Source organism: Schistocerca gregaria, chromosome 9 (genome assembly GCF_023897955.1).
Source record: "Schistocerca gregaria isolate iqSchGreg1 chromosome 9, iqSchGreg1.2, whole genome shotgun sequence".
In the NCBI taxonomy this organism is placed as follows: Eukaryota; Metazoa; Arthropoda; class Insecta; order Orthoptera; family Acrididae; genus Schistocerca; species Schistocerca gregaria.
This window is the reverse complement of record NC_064928.1, coordinates 243176257-243199281: the sequence shown is the minus strand read 5'-3', so window position 1 is coordinate 243199281 and position 23025 is coordinate 243176257. Positions and strand designations below refer to the sequence as shown.

The window sequence follows — 23025 nt, the reverse complement described above, 5'->3', positions numbered from 1 at the left end:
GTAGGGGACCGCACCGCCACTTCCCAGCAAATTAGGGACACTGTTGCTCCTGGGGTATCGGCGAGGACCATTCGCAACCGTCTCCATGAAGCTGGGTCCCGCACACCGTTAGGCCGTCTTCCGCTCACGCCCCAACATCGTGCAGCCCGCCTCTAGTGGTGTCGCGACAGGCGTGAATGGAGGGACGAATGGAGACGTGTCGTCTTCAGCGATGGGAGTCGCTTCTGCCTTGGTGCCAATGATGGTCGTATGCGTGTTTGGCGCCGTGCAGGTGAGCGCCACAATCAAGACTGCATACGACCGAGGCACACAGGGCCAACACCCGGCATCATGGTGTGGGGAGCGATCTCCTACACTGGCCGTACACCTCTGGTGATCGTCGAGGGGACACTGAATAGTGCACGGTACATCCAAACCGTCATCGAACCCATCGTTCTACCATTCCTAGACCGGCAAGGGAACTTGATGTTGCAACAGGACAATGCACGTCCGCATGTATCCCGTGTCACCCAACGTGCTCTAGAAGGTGTAAGTCAACTACCCTGGCCAGCAAGATCTCCGGATCTGTCCCCCATTGAGCATGTTTGGGACTGGATGAAGCGTCGTCTTACGCGGTCTGCACGTCCAGCACGAACGCTGGTCCAACTGAGGCGCCAGGTGGAAATGGCATGGCAAGCCGTTCCACAGGACTACAGCCAGCATCTCTACGATCGTCTCCCTGGGAGAATAGCAGCCTGCATTGCTGCGAAAGGTGGATATACACTGTACTAGTGTCGACATTGTGCATGCTCTGTTGCCTGTGTCTATGTGCCTGTGGTTCTGTCAGTGTGATCATGTGATGTATCTGACCCCAGGAATGTGTCAATAAAGTTTCCCCTTCCTGGGACAATGAATTCACGGTGTTCTTATTTCAATTTCCAGGAGTGTAGTCATGGGTGACTGAAATTCGAGTGTAGGAAAAGGGAGAGAAGGAAACGTAGTAGGTGGATATGGATTGGGGCTAAGAAATGAAAGAGGAAGCCGCCTGGTAGAATTTTGCACAGAGCACAACTTAATAATAGCTAACACTTGGTTTAAGAATCATGAAAGAAGGTTATATACATGGAAGAACCCTGGAGATACTAAAAGGTATCAGATAGATTATATAATGGTAAGACAGAGATTTAGGAACCAGGTTTTAAGTTGTAAAACATTTCCAGGGGCAGATGTGGGCTCTGGTTATGACCTGTAGATTAAAACTGAAGAAACTGCAAAAAGGAGGGAATTTAAGGAGTTGGGACCTGGATAAACTGAAAGAACCAGAGGTTGTAGAGAGTTTCAGGGAGAGCATAAGGAAACAATTGACAGGAATGGGGGAAAGAAATACAGTAGAAGAAGAATGGGTAGCTTTGAGGGATGAAGTAGTGAAGGCAGCAGAGGATTAAGTAGGTAAAAGAACGAGGGCTAGCAGAAATCCTTGGGTAACAGAAGAAATATTGAATTTAATTGATGAAAGGAGATAATATAAAAATGCAATAAATGAAGCAGGCAAAAAGGAATACAAACGTCTGAAAAATGAGATCGACAGGAAATGCAAAATTGCTAAGCAGGGATGGCTAGAGGACAAATGTAAGGATGTAGAGGCTTATCTCACTAAGGGTAAGGTGGATACTGCCTACAGGAAAATTAAAGAGACCTTTGGAGATAAGAGAACCACTTGTATGAACATCAAGAGCTCTGATGGAATCCCAATTCTAAGCAAAGAAGGGAAAGCAGAAAGGTGGAAGGAGTATATAGAGGGTCTATACAAGGGCGATGCACTTGAGGACAATATTATGGAAATGGAAGAGGATGTAGATGAAGAGTAAATGGTAGATATGATACTGCGTGAAGAGTTCGAAAGAGCACTGAAAGACCTGAGTCGAAACAAGGCACCGGGAGTAGACAACATTCCATTGGAACTACTGACAGCCTTGGGAGAGCCTGTCCTGACAAAACTCTACCATCTGGTGAGCAAGATGCACGAGACAGGCGAAATACCCTCAGACTTCAAGAAGAATATAATAATTCCAATCCCAAAGAAAGCAGGTGTTGACAGATGTGAAAATTACCGAACAATCAGTTTAGTAAGCCACAGCTGCAAAATACTAACACGAATTCTTTACAGACGAATGGAAAAACTATTAGAAGCCGACCTCGGGGAAGATCAGTTTGGATTCCGTAGAAATACTAGAACACGTGAGGCAATACTGACCTTACGACTTATCTTAGAAGCTAGATTAAGGAAAGGCAAACCTACGTTTCTAACATTTGAAGACTTAGAGAAAGCTTTTGACAATGTTGACTGGAATACTCTCTTTCAAATTCTAAAGGTGGCAGAGGTAAAATACAGGGAGCGAAAGGCTATTTACAATTTGTACAGAAACCAGATGGCAGTTATAAGAGTCGAGGGGCATGAAAGGGAAGCAGTGATTGGGAAGGGAGTAAGACAGGGTTGTAGCGTCTCCCCAATGTTATTCAATCTGTATATTGAGCAAGCCGTAAAGGAAACAAAAGAAAAATTCGGAGTAGGTATTAAAATCCATGGAGAAGAAATAAAAACTTCGAGGTTCGTCGATGACATTGTAATTCTGTCAGAGACAGCAAAGGACTTGGAAGAGCAGTTGAATGGAATGGACAGTGTCTTGAGAGGAGTATATAAGATGAACATCAACAAAAGCAAAACGAGGATAATGGAACGTAGTCGAATTAAGTCGGGTGATGCTGAGGGAATTAGATTAGGAAATGTGACACTTAAAGCAGTAAAGGAGTTTTGCTATTTGGGGAGCAAAATAACCTACGATGGTTGAAGTAGAGAGGATATAAAATGTAGACTGGCAGTGGCAAGGAAAACGTTTCTGAAAAAGAGAAATTTGTTAACATCAAGTATAGATTTAAGTGTCAGGAAGTCGTTTCTGAAAGTATTTGTATGGAGTGTAGCCATGTACGGAAGTGAAACATGGACGATAAATAGTTTGGACAAGAAGAGAATAGAAGCTTTCGAAATGTGGTGCTACAGAAGAATGCTGAAGATTAGATGGGTAGATCACATAACTAATGAGTAGGTATTGAACAGAATTGGGGAGAAGAGGAGTTTCTGGCACAACTTGACCAGAAGAAGGAATCGGTTGGTAGGACATGTTCTGAGCCATCAAGGGATCACCAATTTAGTGTTGGAGGGCAGCGTGGAGGGTAAAAGTCGTAGAGGGAGACCAAGAGATGAATAGACTAAGCAGATTCAGAAGGATGTGGGTTGCAGTGGGTACTGGGAGATGAAGAAGCTTGCACATGATAGAGTAGCATGGAGAGCTGCATCAAACCAATTTTAGGACTGAAGACCACAACAACAACAACAACAAGAAATTTGATGTTTCTGTACAATTGCTTAAATCTTATCTGCTGGCCATTTGTTCCCCAGAGCCAGAGTCGCATTTCTGCGCCTCTGGGTAATGATTGCATCCATTATCATCATCATCATCATAATCATCATCGTCATCATCAGTGTTCTGCCAAAAGGCGGGTTTTCACATGGTAGTTCTCCAGGCTGCCCGGTCTTCTGCCATCCTCTTCAGGTCTGCATAATTTCCTGTTCCCTGTATGTCGTCTATCATCTTGTATCTCCTTCTTCCTCTCAGTCTTCTCCCAGAAACCAATCCTTCCAAAGCATCCACTAGTAACCACTGCCTTCTCAATGAATGTCCCAACCAGTTCTTTTTCCTTTCACTTACAACCTTCAGCAGACATCTTCTCTCACCAACCCTTTCCAATACTGTTTCATTAGTCACTCTTTCCATTTACCTTATTCTCTCCATTCTCCTCCACATCCACATCTCAAATGCTTCTAACCTTTTTTCATCCTCTCGTCTCAGCGTCCATGTTTCTACCCCATATAGTGCTACAGACAAAACATTTGCCGAGTCTTTTCCTTAGTCCTTTATCTAATTTCCAACTTAAGAGTCTCCTCTTTCTGTTGAAAGACTCCTTCGCTACGGGAATTCGAGATTTCACCTCCTGGTGATGTCTCAAGTCTTCAGTTATTGTGCTTTCAAGATATTTAAATTCACTTACTTGGCTAATCATAGTTCGCCCTATTTCAATATTGGACAGTCTGCGTCCTGTACTGATGACTATACTCTTTGTTTTTGCTGTGTTGGTTTGCATCCCTTCATTCACATCTTTCGGCATGTTATTCACTGTCCGTTCACTTTCTGCCACTAATACCATGTCATCAGCAAATCGTATACATTCTATTCTCTTTCCACCAACAGATATCCGTCTTTTCCGATCTAAGCTTTTTGCAATAATCTCTTCAACGTATACGGTAAACAACAGTGGGGAAAGGCAACAACCTTGTCTAACACCTCGTCCAATGCTGTTCCTTCTGACATTTCATTTCCAATCCTTATCCTTACTTTGTGGTGTAAATATAGATTCTGTATCAGTCGTCTCTCTTTCCAGCCTACTCCTTTACTCTTCAAAATATCCATCAGCTTGTTCCACTGAACTCTGACAAAAGCCGTTTCTAAATCTATAAAAACAGCAAAGATTTCTCTACCCTTTTACATATATTTCCCCTTAACAGGCCAATAGCATCTCTTGTTCCTTTTCCTCTTCTAAATCCGAACTGCTCCTGTGCAATCCCTCTATCCAGCTCGCCATATAACTTTCTATTCAGCACTCTCAGCAAGACTTTAGCTGCATGAGAAATTAGACTGATGGACCAGTGCTCTTTACATTTTTTACTCGATTGCACCCGAATCACGATAATGATCACTATAAAGTCAGATAAACAGGACTGGCACCGGAGGCAGTGTAAGCCTAGCGCGGTCGAGGAGGGGCAGTAGAGCTGGGCAGACTCGTTCATCCTACGGATCTAGTTCACCGCTGATCGTTCTTTTGTGGGAACCGTTCATTTTTACTCGTTCACCGTTCACTTGTGCTTGGTACATGCTTCTCATGAAAAACTGAAAACTAGTACTGTGGGTGACTGGAGGATTGAGGGCACCAAGAGGGGGCACTTGTCTCCCCCCTGAAGTACAGAGTCTTTATTCATTACAGAATTCTTACACACTTTTAGAAGTAATTTGTGTGATTCTGCAGAACGTCTCGTTTAGCCAACCGTAGCCTTGTGTGGCTGATCGCAGGGAAATAACATAGCGTGCCGCACGGGAAACCGGGGCCGAGTACAGACTGCTCGCCAATTACGGACGATGTGTTGCCCGTTACGAGTAGATGTAGAGAGACAAACATGTAATAATTAGGCAGTGAAGAAATAACAAGCTAATGCAAGCAACAATGGCGAAACAATCGATGACGGTATGTAGAGAGCTGGAGAACAGAACATGAAAATCTCACGCGACGCACATGGGCTATAGCACATGTAGTCTTGTAAACCTGTTGGTGACTGTTTCCCATCTTAATAGACCACAAGTGTCTGGTATAAAATTCTTCGTTTCGACTTCCACTACATAGCTATGCTGCGTTGTATACAATAATCGTTTACACCCTACATATACTTCACGTTGTCTCTGAGTTCGTACTGTGTGGCTGGTCCGGCGGAGGTTCGAGTCCTCCCTCGGGCATCGGTGTGTGTGTTTGTCCTTAGGATAATTTAGGTTAAGTTGTGCGTAAGCTTAGGGACTGATGGCCTTAGCAGTTAAGTCCCATAACATTTCACACACATTTGAACATTTTTCTGAGTTCGTAGGCGAAGTAGAGACTTTTTGGTAGCATAAAACTGAATGTGGTTTTCTCATACTTGCGTCACACGCTTAGTAAAAAATTAGGTTTTTATGCTGCATTATTAAAGTTAATGTAGCAATAATAATAATAATTAAGTTCGCAGTAATAAAGTTTTTGGTTTGAAAGCTCCTTCTGAACAAATGTTTTTGGATAATAAGTAAATACGATTTTATGGCAATCTATGTCTTTTCAAATGGAGAGGCACCGCTTTTCCTGCTGGGCCAAAATGACCCATAACCCACTTTTTTTTTCAAAGAAACCAAACTAGCAGGTAATGCAAATTGGAAACAACCAAACTTAAAAATAATTAGAGCCTCCGTAAATGTGATGTTTTGTGTATGAAAGATACACGAAAATCGTATTATATGAATTTTCTTACACTAAAAATTAAGAAAATTATTGAAAGTTAGCTGCTAAATCAAGTCGACGAAACCAAAAAATATATGAATAACAAAAAACTTGCCTTGTTATGTCTTCTGCTATTCATCGATATAATGAAGTGAGCTGATATGCCCTTTTGTTACCTGAAAAGATGTACCTATTACATACAACGTAATTTTTATGTAATTTACGTAACTGTAAAATAGTTTTCGATTACCGGTCGTGGACGTTGAATAGCCAGAACGAAGTGGAAGAACAGTTTGGAACACGTGTAAAATAGGCGAGCACAGTGGACGAAACGAACAACTGGATACTGAACTAACTAGGACCAGTCGGCAGTGGAACTGAGAACGGAGAACGACGAGTGCGGCCGAGGGAGGCCGAGACTGAGGCGAGCACGCGACCCAGGCTGGAACGGGAACCGCCGAAGTGACCGCCGCGACCGGAGTGAACTAGTGAACTATGGACCGATCGTTCCTCGTTCCCGGGAACTATAAGTAGACCGCCGCCATCGAAGTGAACTACGAACCGATCGTTCCTTGAAATTCGTTCCTCGGTCCTTTCGTTCATCTTAGCGAACCGTTCCTTTGCACCCGTTCGTTTGCGAACTACCCATCTCTCGTTTGGAGACGCGTCAGGCGTGGGACGGCGTCAGCTGTGGGCGAGTCGCTGCCTGCAGCCAGGCGACGCGGTGCGTGCGTGCGTGCGTGCGTGCGTGCGTGCGTGCGTGGTGCTCAGCGGCAGCGTCCTGCCACCACTGGCCGGCGCGGATCCCCAGGCGGTGCTCTGGAAAATCCGCGAATCACGACGCGGCGGGTCTGTCACGGGCGGATTATACACTGGCACAGATAGTTAGGCGGATCTGCGGGACGCGTTTAATAGGCGGCGGCGTGTTCGGGTAAGCGGCACGTCAGAAATACCGGATGCGTGGCGAGAAAATCCGCCAGAGAAGGGCAGCACCGACAGGGGTAGTGTCTTCCGGCTCACTCGGCGGTCGCCGACCACTGGGGGCTGGCGGCAGCGGCTCACACCAGCAGACCAGCCGGCAGCCGGCAGCCGGCAGACCGCAGGCCGCACTCAGCCGTGGCGCCTCTCGCGAGATTACCCCAGTGCGGCCGGACCGCAGCCCCGATAAACTCGCCCCCGCTCCCACACGCGATCGCGTGCAAACAACTGCGGCCGTTGTGCCGACAAACCACCGACACGCTGCCAGTTACCCAGCACCTAGTCGCGTTCGTTCCGGCCGACCGACTAATGGCTTCACTAAAATACGGCACCAGCTGTCTGGCCGCGTACGAGGCGTGGCTGCAAAATAACGGCAGTGGTGCTCCGACAGAGCGAGTACGCGTGCACCATAAATGAGAGACCAGTACCTGTGAAGCGTGAGGCCTTTTCAGTCGAATGCGGCATCACAGGTGTCCGTAGACAAATCACTGTTTCCGTGGCCTTCGCTTGTATAAGTGCAGTTATTTTGTCCTGCCGGAAAAATCGCAAGAACAACGAACTGTCTAGAAGTTTCACGGGAAATTTGTACAAACTGCTACTGGAACCTGTCTTTCACTGAAAGAAGTGAATGGCGAAGACTTTACCACGTGAACGAGTTTTTGGGTAGCTCAGTGCCTGTCTTTCACTGAAAGAAGTGAATAGCGAAGACTTTACCTCGTGAACGAGTTTTTGGGTAGCTCAGTGGTTTCCGAGACGGTCGAGAAGATGTTAAAATTGATTCACGCCCAGGAGACCCTTCAGCATCCCAAAACCGATGAGAATGTCAGAAAAGTAGGCAATCTGATTCGATATGAAGATCAGTCGAGTACTAGATCGATTGCTGAAACTGCAGGAATTGACAAAGAACGTGGAATGCAGATTTTTACATAACCAGTTTGAGGTGAGAAAAGCGTGTGCGAAACTGGTGCCGAAAATTCTCACAACTGAACAAAAACAAAGTTGCAAAAATGTATGTACTGATACTCTGAATACGACTGAAAAAGATCCTAAGATCCACAGAGAGTGATAACATGGGCCCAATCGTGGTTTGTCACTTATGATGTGCAATGGAAAGACCGAACTTCACCGACAGTGAAAAAAGTTCGAATGTGCAAATCGATATTACAAAGGATTATGGTTTTTTTTATATTTATGCAATTTATTTTGAATAGGTTTGTGAACGTCACACTATTAATCAATATTACTGGCTTCAAGTTGTTGCTCACCTTCGTGAGGAAATACGAAAAAAGCGACCAGAATTGTGCAGGAACAAGTGACGGGTTCCGCATCGAGACGACTCCCCGGCTCTAACTGCACCGTGTGTTGCGAGGTTTCTAGAGAAGTACAGCGTCCCGCTGTTAATAGTGTCCACGTGACCTAACACCACGTCACTTTTATCTATTCCACAAGATCAGATCTGCAGTAGAACAACATAACTGCAGACCGTTAAAACAGTGCAAGAAAAAGCGACACGCGTGTTCGGGCAGTCCACAGAGGAAGACTTGCAGCAAAGTCTCCATAAACGTAACATTCGCGTCCAAAGTTCCAGGGATACAGGGCCGTATACTTAAGGCAACAGTAACTAAATATGTACATACATTTTACACCCACTTGTAACACGGTTCTAGGCGCTACAGTCTGGAAGCGAGCGACCGCTACGGTCGCAGGTTCGAATCCTGCCTCGGGCATGGATGTGTGTGATGTCCTTAGGTTAGTTAGGTTTAATTAGTTCTAAGTTCTAGGGGACTGATGACCACAGCAGTTGAGTCCCATAGTGCTCAGAGCCATTTGAACCATTTGAATAAGTTTCATACGTATATTTAACATGTCACCCATATTTCTACACAAGTTTGATCCGTGCCTCTGGCGAATTTCGGCCTGCAGTTTCACCTCATCTCAATCCCGAGAATATCTGTAATTCTGTCTCGGTAAGAAATGCGCAAAACTTCGTGGATACTATTTCAACGTCTTTCGAAAATAAAAAAAAAACAGTTTTTACGTCTGTAATAAGGTAAGTAGTTAATCTCATTTACTCGTAGTCTTTTTCCTTTCCGCTGAGTAGGACGAATGGACTGTTGTGCCGTACTGACAACAATAACTGATGGCCATTCTGAGAAAACAAAGTTCTGTCTTTCCGTCTTTCGCGAAAATGTCGGTATGAAATCTACGTCTGCCCTACTGCTGTTATTTCCTGTTCCGCCTTCCGACGAAGAGTGCACGTGTTCCGTACGCCTCTGGACTGCCGCTGGCCAACCGTACGTAACCGCTTAGCGGCGTTCCTGCATTTCGTTTTCGACGCCGCCATATCTCCCGCATTTTCTCGGCTCTGGACATTTTAGGCTTCTTGGATTCCTCTCGACGAGGGACTTCTCCTGACTGCGTTTTCTACAATTCTGAGCATCTTTACGAGTCATAGGAGATGACATAATTACTCTGTAATTTTCAGTTTAGTGTCAATAGGGAATCAGTCAAAAAGGAAAGACATGTATTTTTTTTAAAAAGTGAAACATCGGTACTGTCTTTGCAAAATGTACGACATCGATGTTCGTATTAGACAACGTTCTGTGATAGTTCTTGAAAGCAGGAGATGAAGGGGTCGTTCGCATTCGTGAAACACTGAAATTGTGTACGGTGATGCAGTGGATGTCAGCGCTGTTCTTTTGGAACCAGAATCAAATAGGCATTCAGTGGAATGGCACCACAGAAACTCACCGAACAAGAAAAAGTTGCAAACTGTCCGATCGGTTGGGGAAGTGACGGTTACAGTATTCTGGGATGCAGATGGTGTGATACTGGTCGAATTTTTCAGCAAGGATGCACAAAAAATTCTGTCTAAGAAACTTCGGACATGTTGAAGCACGCCTTTAGCGTGTTATCACGACAAAAGCTATGACGGATGTTCTTGTTTCGCATGAAAATGCAAGACCACAGGCCGTTCATCATATCACTGAAGAGACTGCTCCGATCTGTCACCAGTCACCTCTCGCCATCAGGATCCTGTTCGCGGTGCTAAAAGCAGCTCATTGTGGGGTTCACTTTTAAGACGAGAAGGCGTGAAAATGTCCGATACACGGCAACGTGCGATACGTTCCATTTACCTATTGTGACAATGAGTTCTTAGCTTCTGGCAGTCTGAGACTCGCTATGTTTCCCTAGTTACAGCGGGCGTTGACGACACGCTACACCTTTAATGGCTTGTCTGCTGGGGAAGAGGGAGTTGTTCGGCTATCATCGCTACAGACACTTGTCTGCGGGGTACAAAAATTGCACAACCGTTCTTCCGCGATGGTATTTTGTGTCGCTGTCTGAGGTGTTGCCAGATGCCGACTGTTTTTATGTGATGACTTAATTTCTGGGTGACTTTTGATAACTCTTCAACTGTGCGCCGTTATTTTTGTGTGTTTTAGTAGTACAGCCAGCCACAGGCCAACTGTACAGGGATACTATACGGAGAGAGTGGTGCGCTGCCGCAGCCCTTATACATCACTCACCACCCGTCAGATTCTACATCTGTACTTCGCGGAGGGTACTTCTAGCAGCACTGTCTTGCCCTCCCCCCACCCCCCACCCCGCTCTCCTGTTCCATTCACGAATGGCGCATGTGAAGAATGAGTGTGGCTAGGGCTCCGTGCGATGAATGTGCCGTGCCATCGGTGCACTGTACAACTGAATGTGCCGTGCCATCGGTACACTGTACAGCTGAATGTGCCGTGCCATCGGTACACTGTACAACTGAATGTGCCGTGCCATCGGTACACTGTACAACTGAATGTGCCGTGCCATCGGTACACTGTACAACTGAATGTGCCGTGCCATCAGTGCACTGTACAACTGAATGTGCCGTGCCATCGGTACACTGTACAGCTGAATGTGCCGTGCCATCGGTACACTGTACAACTGAATGTGCCGTGCCATCGGTACACTGTACAACTGAATGTGCCGTGCCATCGGTACACTGTACAACTGAATGTGCCGTGCCATCGGTGCACTGTACAACTGAATGTGCCGTGCCATCGGTACACTGTACAGCTGAATGTGCCGTGCCATCGGTACACTGTACAACTGAATGTGCCGTGCCATCGGTACACTGTACAACTGAATGTGCCGTGCCATCGGTACACTGTACAACTGAATGTGCCGTGCCATCAGTACACTGTACAACTGAATGTGCCGTGCCATCGGTACACTGTACAACTGAATGTGCCATGCCATCGGTACACTGTACAACTGAATGTGCCGTGCCATCGGTACACTGTACAACTGAATGTGCCGTGCCATCGGTACACTGTACAACTTCGACATCATGGGTACGGAGCGGCCTTCGGTTTGCCTCTGTGCGATGTGAGTGGGCTTACAACACAACTCACGTTATCATAATTTTCGACACTTTTCAACACGATATAAACAAACTCTCTGAAGCATTTGCGCAACGCTAAGCTGCCTTATCCGAGCCCCCTACGAGGAGTTCACAGACAGGAACTCCCCTGGCTGGGAGGCAACCCAGCCAACTAGGCAGCATTTTGGTTTGCCTTCCCCTCAGCAGAAGCTGGCAGCGCTTGTGGAGATGTCGTTTAATTAAAGTGTTCGATCCTGTTGTTGTTGTTTTTGTTGTTGTTGTTGTGGTCTTCAGTCCGAAGAGTAGTCTGACGCAGCTCCCCACTCTAGCCTGTCCTGTGCAAGTCTCTTAAATTCCACATAACTACTGCATCTTACGACTTCAACCTTCATAGTGTGAGCGAGACTTCAATTTTATGCTGTAGCTTGGTTATCACTGAAGTGACAGAGATAAACTGTTATCCTTAAATACACAAGACCAGTTTAAACAAGTAGTTTAAACAAGTATTTTGTGTCACTTAGTTCCATTGGTGAAATCCAAGTTGAGCTTCTCAAATTTGCCTGGAACATATCTAGTGGTTCTCCTAAGACACTGGTCATAAAAGGAAGTGCCTCTGTGTGTGTGTGTGTGTGTGTGTGTGTGTGTGTGTGTGTGTGTGTGTGTGTGTGTGTGTAGGTGTGGTCTTTAGACAAAATCTGGCGAGCTAAACTTCAGGTAAAATCCAATAACGCATTCAAGTTCCCCTCCCGAGGAAGAACTGTAATTGTCACCAGGGATTTGTAGGTCACGGACTCCAGCTTTTGTACACGTCGTAAATAACTATCTGCTTCGTCAATTTTATCCGTGCTATCTACAGGATTTCAAGGGGAGTATTCTAAAGCTCTCTCTAAATCAACAAATGCTATAAACGTACTATCGGATTTCCTTAATTTTCTTGCAAAGTAAGTCGTAGAATCGGTACCGCCTCTCGTGTTCCTAGATTTCTTCGGAGCGTAAAGTGATCGTTTCTTCCAGTATTTCCATTCCTCTGTAAACAATTCGCGGAGTATGTTGTAAGTTGACTTACTGATGCGGTAGTTCGGTAACACTCACGCCTGTCGGAGCCAGCTTTAATTAGAATAGGATTTATTACATTCACCGGAGGCATTCCGTCCATATCGTGCACCTGGCACACTACATGGAATACACTGCAGAGCACCTCACACTGCCCTGTCAGATCCCTCTAACATCACCACGCCTCCCAGGGATCGCCTCCCTTCCAGAGGCCGCGGCCTCCGGCAGCCCCTGCTCCTTGCGGCCTCCCGCGCTGCTGCACGCGGCGACGCACCTGCAGGCCGAAGCGCACCGCCTCCCAGGGCGGCACAGGCTGCTCGCCCCTGGCGCGCGCTCCCAGCAGGTCCCAGCCGCGGGTCAGCTCAGCCACGTAGCGCACCAGCGGCTCCGGGTTCAGCTGCGAGGAGAACACAACACACACACTCGACGAACATGTCGTAACTGTAAACACAGCTCACATACACTACTGGCCATTAAAATTGCTACACCAAGAAGACATGCACATGATAAACGGGTATTCATTGGAAAAATATGTTATACTAGAACTGACATCTGATTACATTTTCACGAAATTTGGGTGCATAGATCCTGACAAATCAGTACCCAGAACAACCACCTCTGTCCGTAATAACGGCCTTGACAAGCATGGACATTGAGTCAAATAGAGCTTGGATGGCGTGTACAGTTACGATACCACAGTTTATCAAGAGTAGTGACTGGCGTATTGTGACGAGCCAGTTGCTCGGCAACCATTGACCACACGTTTTCAATTGGTGAGAGATCTGGAGAATGTGCTGGCCAGGGCACCAGTCGAACGTTTTCTGTATCCAGAAAGGCCCATACAGGACTAGCAACATGCGGTCGTCCATTATCCTGCTGAAATGTAGGGTTTCGCAGGGATCGAATGAAGGGTAGAGCCACGGGCCGTAACACATCTGGAATGTAACGTCCACTGTTCCAAGTGGCGTCAATGCGAACAAGAGGTGACCTAGACGTGTAACCAATGGCACCCCTACCATCGCGCCGGGTGATACGCCAGTATGGCGATGACGAATACACCTGCATTCACCGCGATGTCTCCAAATACGGATGCGAGATATGAAACTGTGTGAGGAGTTTGGCAGAGCACTGAAAGACCTAAGTCGAAACAAGGGCACGGGAGTAGACATTCCATTAGAACTAACGACAGCCTTGGGAGAGCCAGGCCTAACAACACTCTACCATCTGGTAAGCGAGATATATGAGACAGGCGAAATACCCTCAGACTTCAAGAAGAATATAATAATTCCAATGTCAAAGAAAGCAGGTGTTCCCAGATGTGAAAATTGTATATTGAGCAAGCAGTAAAGGAAACAAAAGAAAAATTCGGAGCAGATATTAAAATCCATGGAGAAGAAATAAAAACTTTGAGGTTCGCCGATGACATTGTAATTCTGTCAGAGACACCAAAGGACCTGGAAGAGCAGTTGAATGGAATGGATGGTGTCTTGAAAGGAGGATATAAGACTAACATCAACAAAAGCACAAAGAAGATAATGGAATGTAGTCCAGTTAAATCTGGTGATGCTGAGGGACTTATATTAAGAAATGAGACACTGAAAGTAGTAAAGGAGTTTTGCTATTTGGGGAGTAAAATAACCGACGATGGTTGAAGTAGAGAGGGTATAAAATGTAGACTGGGAATGGCAAGGAAAGTGTTTCTGAAGAAGAGAAATTTGTTAACATAGAGTATTGATTTAAGTGTCAGGAAGTCGTTTCTGAAAGTATTTGTATCGAGTGTAGCCATGTATGGAAGTGAAACATGAACGATAAATACTTTGGACAAGAAGAGAATAGAAGCTTTCGAAATGTGGTGCTACAGAAGAATGCTGAAGATTAGATGGGTAGATCACGTAACTAATGAGAATAGAATAGGGGAGAAGAGGGATTTGTGGCTCAACTTGACAAGAAGAAGGGACTGGTTGGTAGGGCATGTTCTGAGGCAACAAGAGATCACAAATTTAGCATTGGAGGGCAGCGTGGAGAATAAAAATCGTATAGGGAGACCAAGAGATGAATACATTAAGCAGATTCTGAAGGATGTAGGTTGCAGTAGTTACTCGGTGATGAAGAAGCTTGCACAGGATAGAGTAGCATGGAGAGCTGCATCAAACCAGTCTCTGGACTGAAGACCACAACAACAAGAAGTTGTGAGTTGTGAGTTTAAATGCTGTAGTAACATATCTATTGTTCTCAAACACACGAAATATTTCAACCAGTACTTATTTTTGCAATTCAGTATGTCTTTGTATACGAAAATTTGTTCGAAATTATTGTCTATGAAAATTTCACTTTCTACAGGACCAAGAGGTGAAACCACAGCTTTGTTTCCCTTCGTTTTTCAATTAGTGTAATTATTTTTATATTATAAAAAGTAATGTTTTCCTATGTAAACACTTTCATTTTTGTTTATACTGTACACGTAATATCTGTGAAAGTGTCACATCATGTTTACCTGTGTCTGCGAAATAACTCGTGTAAGGAGGAGGAATGCGAGCCATCACGTTTCCGACTTTGATAAAGGTCGGATTGTAGCCTATCGCGATTACGGCATCTTATCCACATGGCTGCAACGGATCGTGCAGCCACGTCTCGATCCCTGAGTCAACTGATGGGGACGTTCGCAAGACAACAACCACCTGCACGAACAGTTAGACGACATTTGCAGCAGCATGGACTATCAGCTCGGAGACCATGGCTGCGGTTACCTTTGGCGCTGCATCACAGACAGGACTGCCTTCGATGGTGTACTCGACGACGAACCTGGGTGCACGAATGCCAAAACGTCATTTTTTCTGTTTATAGCATCATGATGGTGGCATTCGTGTTTGGTGACATCGCCGTGAACGCACATTGGAAGTGTGTATTCGTCATACCGGCGTGATGGTATGAGGTGCCATTTGTTACACGTCTCGGTCACCTCTTGATCGCATTGACGCCACTTTGAACAGTGGACGTTACATTTGAGATGTGTTACGACCCGTGGCTCTACCCTTCGTTAGATCCCTGCGAAACCCTACATTTTAGCAGGATAATGGACGACCGCATGTTGCAGGTCCTATACGGGCCTTTCTGGATACAGAAAATGTTCGACTGGTGCCCTGGCCAGCACACTCTCTAGATCTCTCACCAATTGAAAACGTCTGGTCAATGGTGGCCGAGCAACTGGCTCGTCTCAATACGCCAGTCACTACTCTTGACGGACTGTGGTATCGTGTTGAAGCTGCATGGGCAGCTGTACCTGTACACGCCACCCAAGCTTTGTTTGACTCAATGCCCAGGCGTATTGAGGCCGTTATTACGGCCAGAGGTGATTGTACTGGGTACTGATTTGTTAGGATTTATGCACCCAAATTGCGTGAAAATCTAATGATATGTCAGTTCTAGTACAATATATTTGTCCAATGAATACCCGTTTATCATATGCGTTTCTTCTCTGTGTAGCAATTTTAATGGCCAATGGTGTATTTTCAGTCTATTTCTAGACAGTTCACCACATATGGTTATTAGGGGACTCTAGTAAGACTGGGATAGCATATGTAAAGATAGCGATGGCTATGAGGTAACGCCCGAATAGGTATGCAACACAGCCTACATAGATTTAACGTGGGTGCAATCTTGACGGAAGAAAGCTACACGCAAAACTACTGTAGCGCGCTGTTAGTTCCGGTAGGCTGCGGTAGGCTACGGTAGGCTACGGTAGGCTACGGTAGGCTACGGTAGGCGCGGCACGCACCTGCCGCACGCCTGGTGTCTCCTCCCCGGGCGGCGGCGGGAAGGCGCTGAGCAGCGTGACGCGGTGGCCCCTCCGCGCCAGCTGGCGGCCCAGCGCCAGGAAGGGCGCCGTGTGGGAGCGAGTGCCGCCCAGCGTCGCCATCAGGACCTCCGCCCCCGCGGGCGTCGGCGGCAGCCGCGGCTGCTCCCAGCACCGGCCGCCCGCCGCCAGCCACAGCCACAGCCACAGCCACAGCCACGCCTGCGGCAGAGGGGCCCCAACTGCACGTGCTTGATACCACACAGTCACAAACAATCTGTACCTACATCACTGGTACTAGGACACTGCAGTCAGCTGCCGCAGAAATCACCTGCAGTCATCTATCTGGAAAGCATCGCTGGCACTTCACCGAAGACATTCCTAACAGAATTGTGGTGCGCGTACTGTAAGACCTGCGGTACACACACCTTCAGATTATTTGCCTTGTCGCTCTAACGAAGTAGGCGAGTGTCAGCAATATGTCTCGTGGTCTTATCGTGGCGTGTTTATCTTCTGCCGTTAGGTCAGACGATAGAAATGCCACTGGCACCCTTAGAGTAGCAGATTGACGGTGACCATCTTTAAACACAACTTGATTAAATTTCGCAGATATTTATTAAAATAATAAAAACATAGACATTACGTAACGTGATTCTGGATGCTGTTTACAATTGACAATCTGAAGTTCCTTTGGTCTTGGTACATTAATCTTATTCTCACATATCTCTCATACTTGACAAGGTGTCTATTCATTCATCTTCATGGCTATGTACAGGATTATGGTAATCTTATTCGGCGCAGACTGAAACTTGACTATAAACTGGTACAGACAAACGCAGACTAACTAATTGGAGGTCTGTACACTCGTTATAATACCTCGCACGTTCAGGTATCACTGCGTGAGTGTGATCCGCGAGGAGAAAAAGGTTCTACGTTAGCAGCAATCTCATTGGCTGCTTTACATATTAATACGCGGATCGGCGGAAGCAGAATTTGGTCCATGTCTATGGCAGCGCCATCTCGTAGTGCAGAGACGGACGAGCGCTGCGCCTGGGCCGTTGTGCTTAGGAGGGCGCGCTCTAGTGGGAAAGTTGTGTACGAGCTGGCTACGCGGAACTGTGTACACAACAAGAAGAAATGCCACAGGAGCTCGTAGTGCGCCACTACCTCACAAAAACAACCAAGCACCCAGATGGTATGGTGCAATCTCACTGTTAGCCATGGACGTGTATCCCATCAGTCGAAATGTAAATTACACTCTAACACAAAATAACGACGCACCACGAAGGTATTATTCGAACCAGACGGAAATCGGTAGATGTGGTGTACTCCTACATGTACAGACAAACGAATTATTACTGCTTCAGGAAAATTAGATGACGAATTCGAGAGCAAGAACTTTGCAAATTCAGCAAGTCAATAACGCGTTTCCCCTTACGCAAGCATTTATTCGGTTTGGCAGTGATTGACAGAGTTATTGCACGTCCTCCTGAGGTATATCGTGCAAATTCTCTCCAATTGGCGAGTTAGATGGTCAAAATAGCAAGTTTGTTGGACGACTCTGCCCACTAGGGTCCAAACATTCTAAATTGGGGAGAGCTCCAGTGGCCTCGCTGACTAAGGTCGTAGAGTTTGACAAGAATGGAGACAAGCGGTAGAAACCCCCACCGTGCGAGGGCGGGCATTATCTAGCTAAAATGTAAGCCCAGAATGTCTTGCGACAAAGAGCAAGAAAACGGAGGAGTAGGGTATCTTCGACGTACCCCTTTGCTGTAAGGGTGCCGCGGATGACAACCAAAGGGGTCCTTCTACGACATGAAATGGTTCCCCAGACTATCAACTCCCAGGCGACAACCAGGTTTCTATCCCATTACTGTCTCGAGGATCTCCACACACGTCTTCGCTGGTTCACTGGTCATTCCGGCTCAGTCATTAATTCTACTGCAGTCATCGTGACCGAGCGAGGCGGCGCAGTGGTTAGGACGCTGGACTAGCATTCGGGAGACGACGGTTTACACCCGTGTCCCGCCATCTAGCTCGTTCTCCGTGATTTCTCTAAACGACTCCAGGCAAGTGCCAGGGTGGTTCCTTTGAAAGAGCACCATCCCAATCTTTGACACAATCCGAGATCGTGCTCCGTCTCTAATCACCTCGTCGTCTACGGGATGGTAAACACTAACCTCCTCCTCCTGCTCCAGTCACTGAGACTGCAGGCCGAGTGGACGCGCCCCAGACAGTGCTGAACTGTCGCCAGCTGTACGGCCCGACATCCGGGAGTGGTGGTGTGGGGCGCCACTTCTTTCCACTGCAGGCCTCCTTTGGTTGCCACCTGTGGCACTCTTACAGCACACCAGTTCGTCCAGAATATGCTACGCCTGCTTTTGTTGACCTTCATGAGAAACCAGCCTGGGCTTACACTTCAGCAAGATAATCCCCATCCTGCACACGGCGGGAGTTTCTACTGCTTGCCAAACCTTCCCTTCTCTTCGTCGGAATGTTTGGAGCAATATCGGCGTAGTCCTCCAACCAGATCAGGATTTTGACGTTGTATGCGCCAACAGCACAGAACCTAGCAAGCAATGCTTCAGGAAGTCATCCAACAACATCAGTCAACGTCACGCCGTACCACTGCTTGCACAAGGGCCAAAGGTAGGCCAACGCGTTACTGACTTTCTCACTTTGTAAAGCTCTTTCTGTTTAACAAATAATCCATTTTTCTGAGATTGAAACCATTTGTTCATTTCCATTCGGATAATTCCTTCCTGATGAATGTTTCAGACAGGGAGAACGGCTGCCAGAGTGCGTTAGTCTTTTTCGTATTCAGTGTCTCTACCTTGCCTCATAGGGTACGTAAGGGGAGTGATGAGAGTGACATATCGATTGATCACTGTAAAGGTCACGGAGATGCAGTGTACTCGTGTGGATCGGCGTTATCAGCACCTGACAGATTGAAATGGGGCTCACTGTGGATCTCCATTTGATCGAATGATTGGAATGTCCAGTATCCATATTTGTAAGGCATTCGGATGCGACAGTGGCCCAATGTGGGAATGCATATTCGTCATCAAGGCTCCAGTCTACCACAGCTGACCGCCATCGAGGAGGACGCGGCACTGTACACCGAGCAGATCGTGAGCCCCGCCATCCGGGAACAGCTAATTGATTCCTTGCAGTGTTCTGTGTCATCTCGCACCACTGGTCAGCGACTAGCTGCAGCCAGACAAGGAATTACGATACCCTGTGTAGGCCGCCACTAACACCACAACACGACCAGTGGTGCCATGACAGACGAGCCTGGGCTGCTGACAAATGGCAGCGCATCCTGCCCAGCGTCGAACTTGGTTCTGCACCGCCGCAGGTGAGCACCGCCAACCAGTATCGTGTCGATGTGTCGACATGTCCCACTCTTCCAGTGTTTTGGAGAGGCACTGGCCTTTCACTCTTGGCATTTGACGACTCATCGGGTAGGGCTTCAAGTTGTGTGATTAAGTTTTATGGCACAATGGTGTGATTCATCATGTGTCCCTGAGAGGCTGCATAGGCCCCCTCTCATATTTCTATCTTAGTCTGAGTAATTCGATCTTCCTCTCTAATTGCATGCGGTGAAAAGTCACTATTCCTTCACAAGCGGACTTCCCACGCAGCTTCTCTCGTCACCCGGGTGGTCCGGTGACAGGCGGGCTCTGCTAATCTTGAAAGGGTTAAGTCGACAGGTGTGAGGGAGTCGAGTGAATGCCGACATTGTCAGCAGAGCGGCGGAGACACGCATGCAGGGGCCTGAAGGAGCGGCTGGGCTAGAGATTCCGTAACTTCGCAGAAACTTAGCAAAAACACTTTCTGGCGGGCTACCAGCGAGGCGTGGGTATGACTTGTGTCCCCAGGCAGTCCTGGCGAGCAAATTCCCGCGTTTACTGCCAAATCGTAACTGTGATTGGCTTGCTCAGGACATAGCTCCGTGACGTAGCAAGATCGGCGCAGAAATTGGCGCCAAGAATCTCCATTGGTGGAATGGTAGTGCTTCGGCAATAGAGTGGAATTTTCCGCCGGTTTTCGAGTTGTTGATAGGAACGTTTAACCACGGCCACTGTCGTGGGGGCGGGAATGTTCAGTGTTTGGTTTGTACGGGTGCTCTTGTGGGAGTCGGCTCTCGCCTTTCGGTCGGAGTGGGTTACAAGACTGAGCTCTCGCTGCTCCGGACAGCCTGCCTTCCGCTGGCTGTCTAATATACTTTTATTTAATTATAACTGTTTAACGAAGTTGCTGAAGTTTCGACTTCAACGTAACTTTCGAAGTACAGTTGGCAATTGAGCGTTCTGCGTACAAGAGGCCTATGTTGTCTCTCTTGGGCAGTTTGGGCTAAAGTTGACTGTATCGGAGTTACTGTGTGACTTCGCTTTTTAAAATCAATCACTGTACCGTCAGTGATTGTGTGGCGAGCCTTCTTCGTCTCCCTCAGAGGCGCATTTGTATTGATAGGAAGTCTTTAGTCTGGAACAACCAGACCAGGATAATTTGTTTCGGGCTATACTCGCGACATTATCATCACCACGACGGGACGTCAAAGGAACCAGCCTTCGCTTCCGGTGAGCCAGATCGTGTCCTTGCAGTTAAGAAAACAGCTTGGTAATGTATGTCCGCAGCACCGGCAGATTAGGGAATTTGCACTGTGATAATCAGAGCTCAGCAGAGCGCGCCTGTTAATCTTTTTCTAGCTTTGTTCGGTCTTGGGTGTTCATTGTCTGAGTTCTCACTACTGTAGCAGCAATTAATGTTGGGTTGGTTGTGTGTTTCTCTTAAGATTTGAGTTGCAAGGGATTGGCTCCACATACCACTTCGTCATAAATGTCACAATCTAGTTTATGGACAACTTCACCTTCACAGCATTTATTTGAGTATCCAATTTGATCCATTTTGATGTATTGTAAATGTTTCATGTGTCTTGTTTATGATTTTGAGTTTAGTCATAATAAATCAAATTGTTATTTTGGACAGAACTTTCATTCTCTTAATCGGTAGAGAAACCCTTTCATTTCTCACTACGTTACTGAAACTTTCCTTTATTTAATTAATGTCTATCAAATTAAATTATTGCAGGTGCCAAACTCTTTTCTACTCCACTTGCAGGGTCGATTCAGTCAGTTCGCGTTTCTTCTTAATCCATGTGCAACAGCAAAAGTAGGAATTAGAAAAGGGGGGCTTAGAGCATCATTTCCATATGAAGATTCGAGAAGAATTTGGTGTTAAATACACTGCTAGCCCCGGCACCTCGCATCCCCTCTAACGTGACAGTAACGTGATGCCACCCTTCAACAGGATAAAGCTCGCCTACACGTGTCACGTATGTCTGTAAAGTACAGTATGTGCACTCCTGTGGCCAGCGAGACCCTTACGTCCGCCAGCAGTAGAATGTACATGGGGCCAGCTCAGATGGCAACTGCAGCCTGGTGTCACTATCCGAGAGATGGAGGACCAGTTAGAACAGCTGTGAAATAGCTTGGCTCAGGAGAGGATATAAAAGCCTTACGACAGCCTTCCCGACTGAATCTGTGCGTGCACCCAGGCCAGAAGGCTTGTAACTTCACACTGACGAGGGGACTCATACTGCCAAGTCGTTCGTAAATTTGACTCGATTTTGTGATCATCGAAACAATCCCTTACTCTCTCAACACGTCACGTTTCCTCCTCCTCCAATGCTGCTTCACTGACTATAATAACCAGTATCTCTTGTAACTCCAGTTCACCAAAAGTATCTGGAACCACACAGCATGCAGTGCGACTGGAAATAACTGCGGTTATTGCAATCTATAAAGAAAGATCATGTCACTGGTTCATATAAGTACAGGCCCATCTAAGGAACTTCAGTTTCTTACAGAATTATGCGACCTGTATTGTACTGACTTTTGATGACTTCTGGAAAATTCCGTGTAGCAGTCGAATACGACGGGTGTAAGGCAGTTACGTGGCCGATTAATAACATCGCAGGGGTTGTTATGCCTACAGACATTTATAGTCTGTTCATCTAAATTCAACCCTGGCGTAAACGAAGGTTGCTCTGGAACTGGTCACGATTAATGGCATAATGTGTTTACTTCGCCCAAGGCGAGGGACTGCAAAGTAACAAGCAATGGTCAAGAATATTTTATCTGTTGATAATTACAACCGTTTCTTATTTCTGGTTAATTATTTAAAGACTATTAATATTTTACGAACGAAAATAAAATCTTTTCTCTATTATAGAGCACAATAAAGTTATTGCACAATAGGTACCATAAGAAATAAGATTGCCTTATTCTCTATTTTTTGGACATTTATACAATTAGCAATTTATTCAGTACCACGGTACATTTAATTTGTTGTGGTCAATATTTTTTAGCTGTGTAATTTGTCAGAGTAATGCATTTCATTTTATGGTAGAATACACCGCCATTTCACTGTATATTTCTTGTGTACAATCTAGATTTAGGCTTTCATGGCTTTATTGACTCCATTGTTCTTCGACCATGACAAATAGACAGTTCGACACATTTGATTAAGTGATATAAACGGTACAGAGTTAAAGTTTTGTGGTATTAATTAAAATGAAGCAAGACTTTACGTGCTTTGTGCTGACTCTCCCAGATATGAAGCGCTTGTAGATAATAAGTACAGTCCTTGAAGACTTTAACTTTGTACCATTTATGTCACGTTAAGCAAATGTGCTGAACTGTTTATCTGTCAT

At 46.2% G+C, this 23025-nt stretch overlaps 1 protein-coding gene across 1 annotated transcript in view; it reads right to left on the bottom strand.

Annotated features, from left to right (window-relative positions):
* Positions 1–23025, bottom strand: part of LOC126291841 (UDP-glucuronosyltransferase 2C1-like) — a 199505-nt gene that overhangs the window by 49819 nt on the left and 126661 nt on the right. Inside the window, exons 2-3 of the mRNA XM_049985556.1 lie at positions 16290–16529; positions 12789–12911 (exon numbers count right to left, since the gene is read on the bottom strand). Of these exons, the coding sequence (XP_049841513.1) occupies positions 12789–12911; positions 16290–16529 (363 nt within the window). The remainder of the gene's footprint in view (positions 1–12788; positions 12912–16289; positions 16530–23025) is intronic.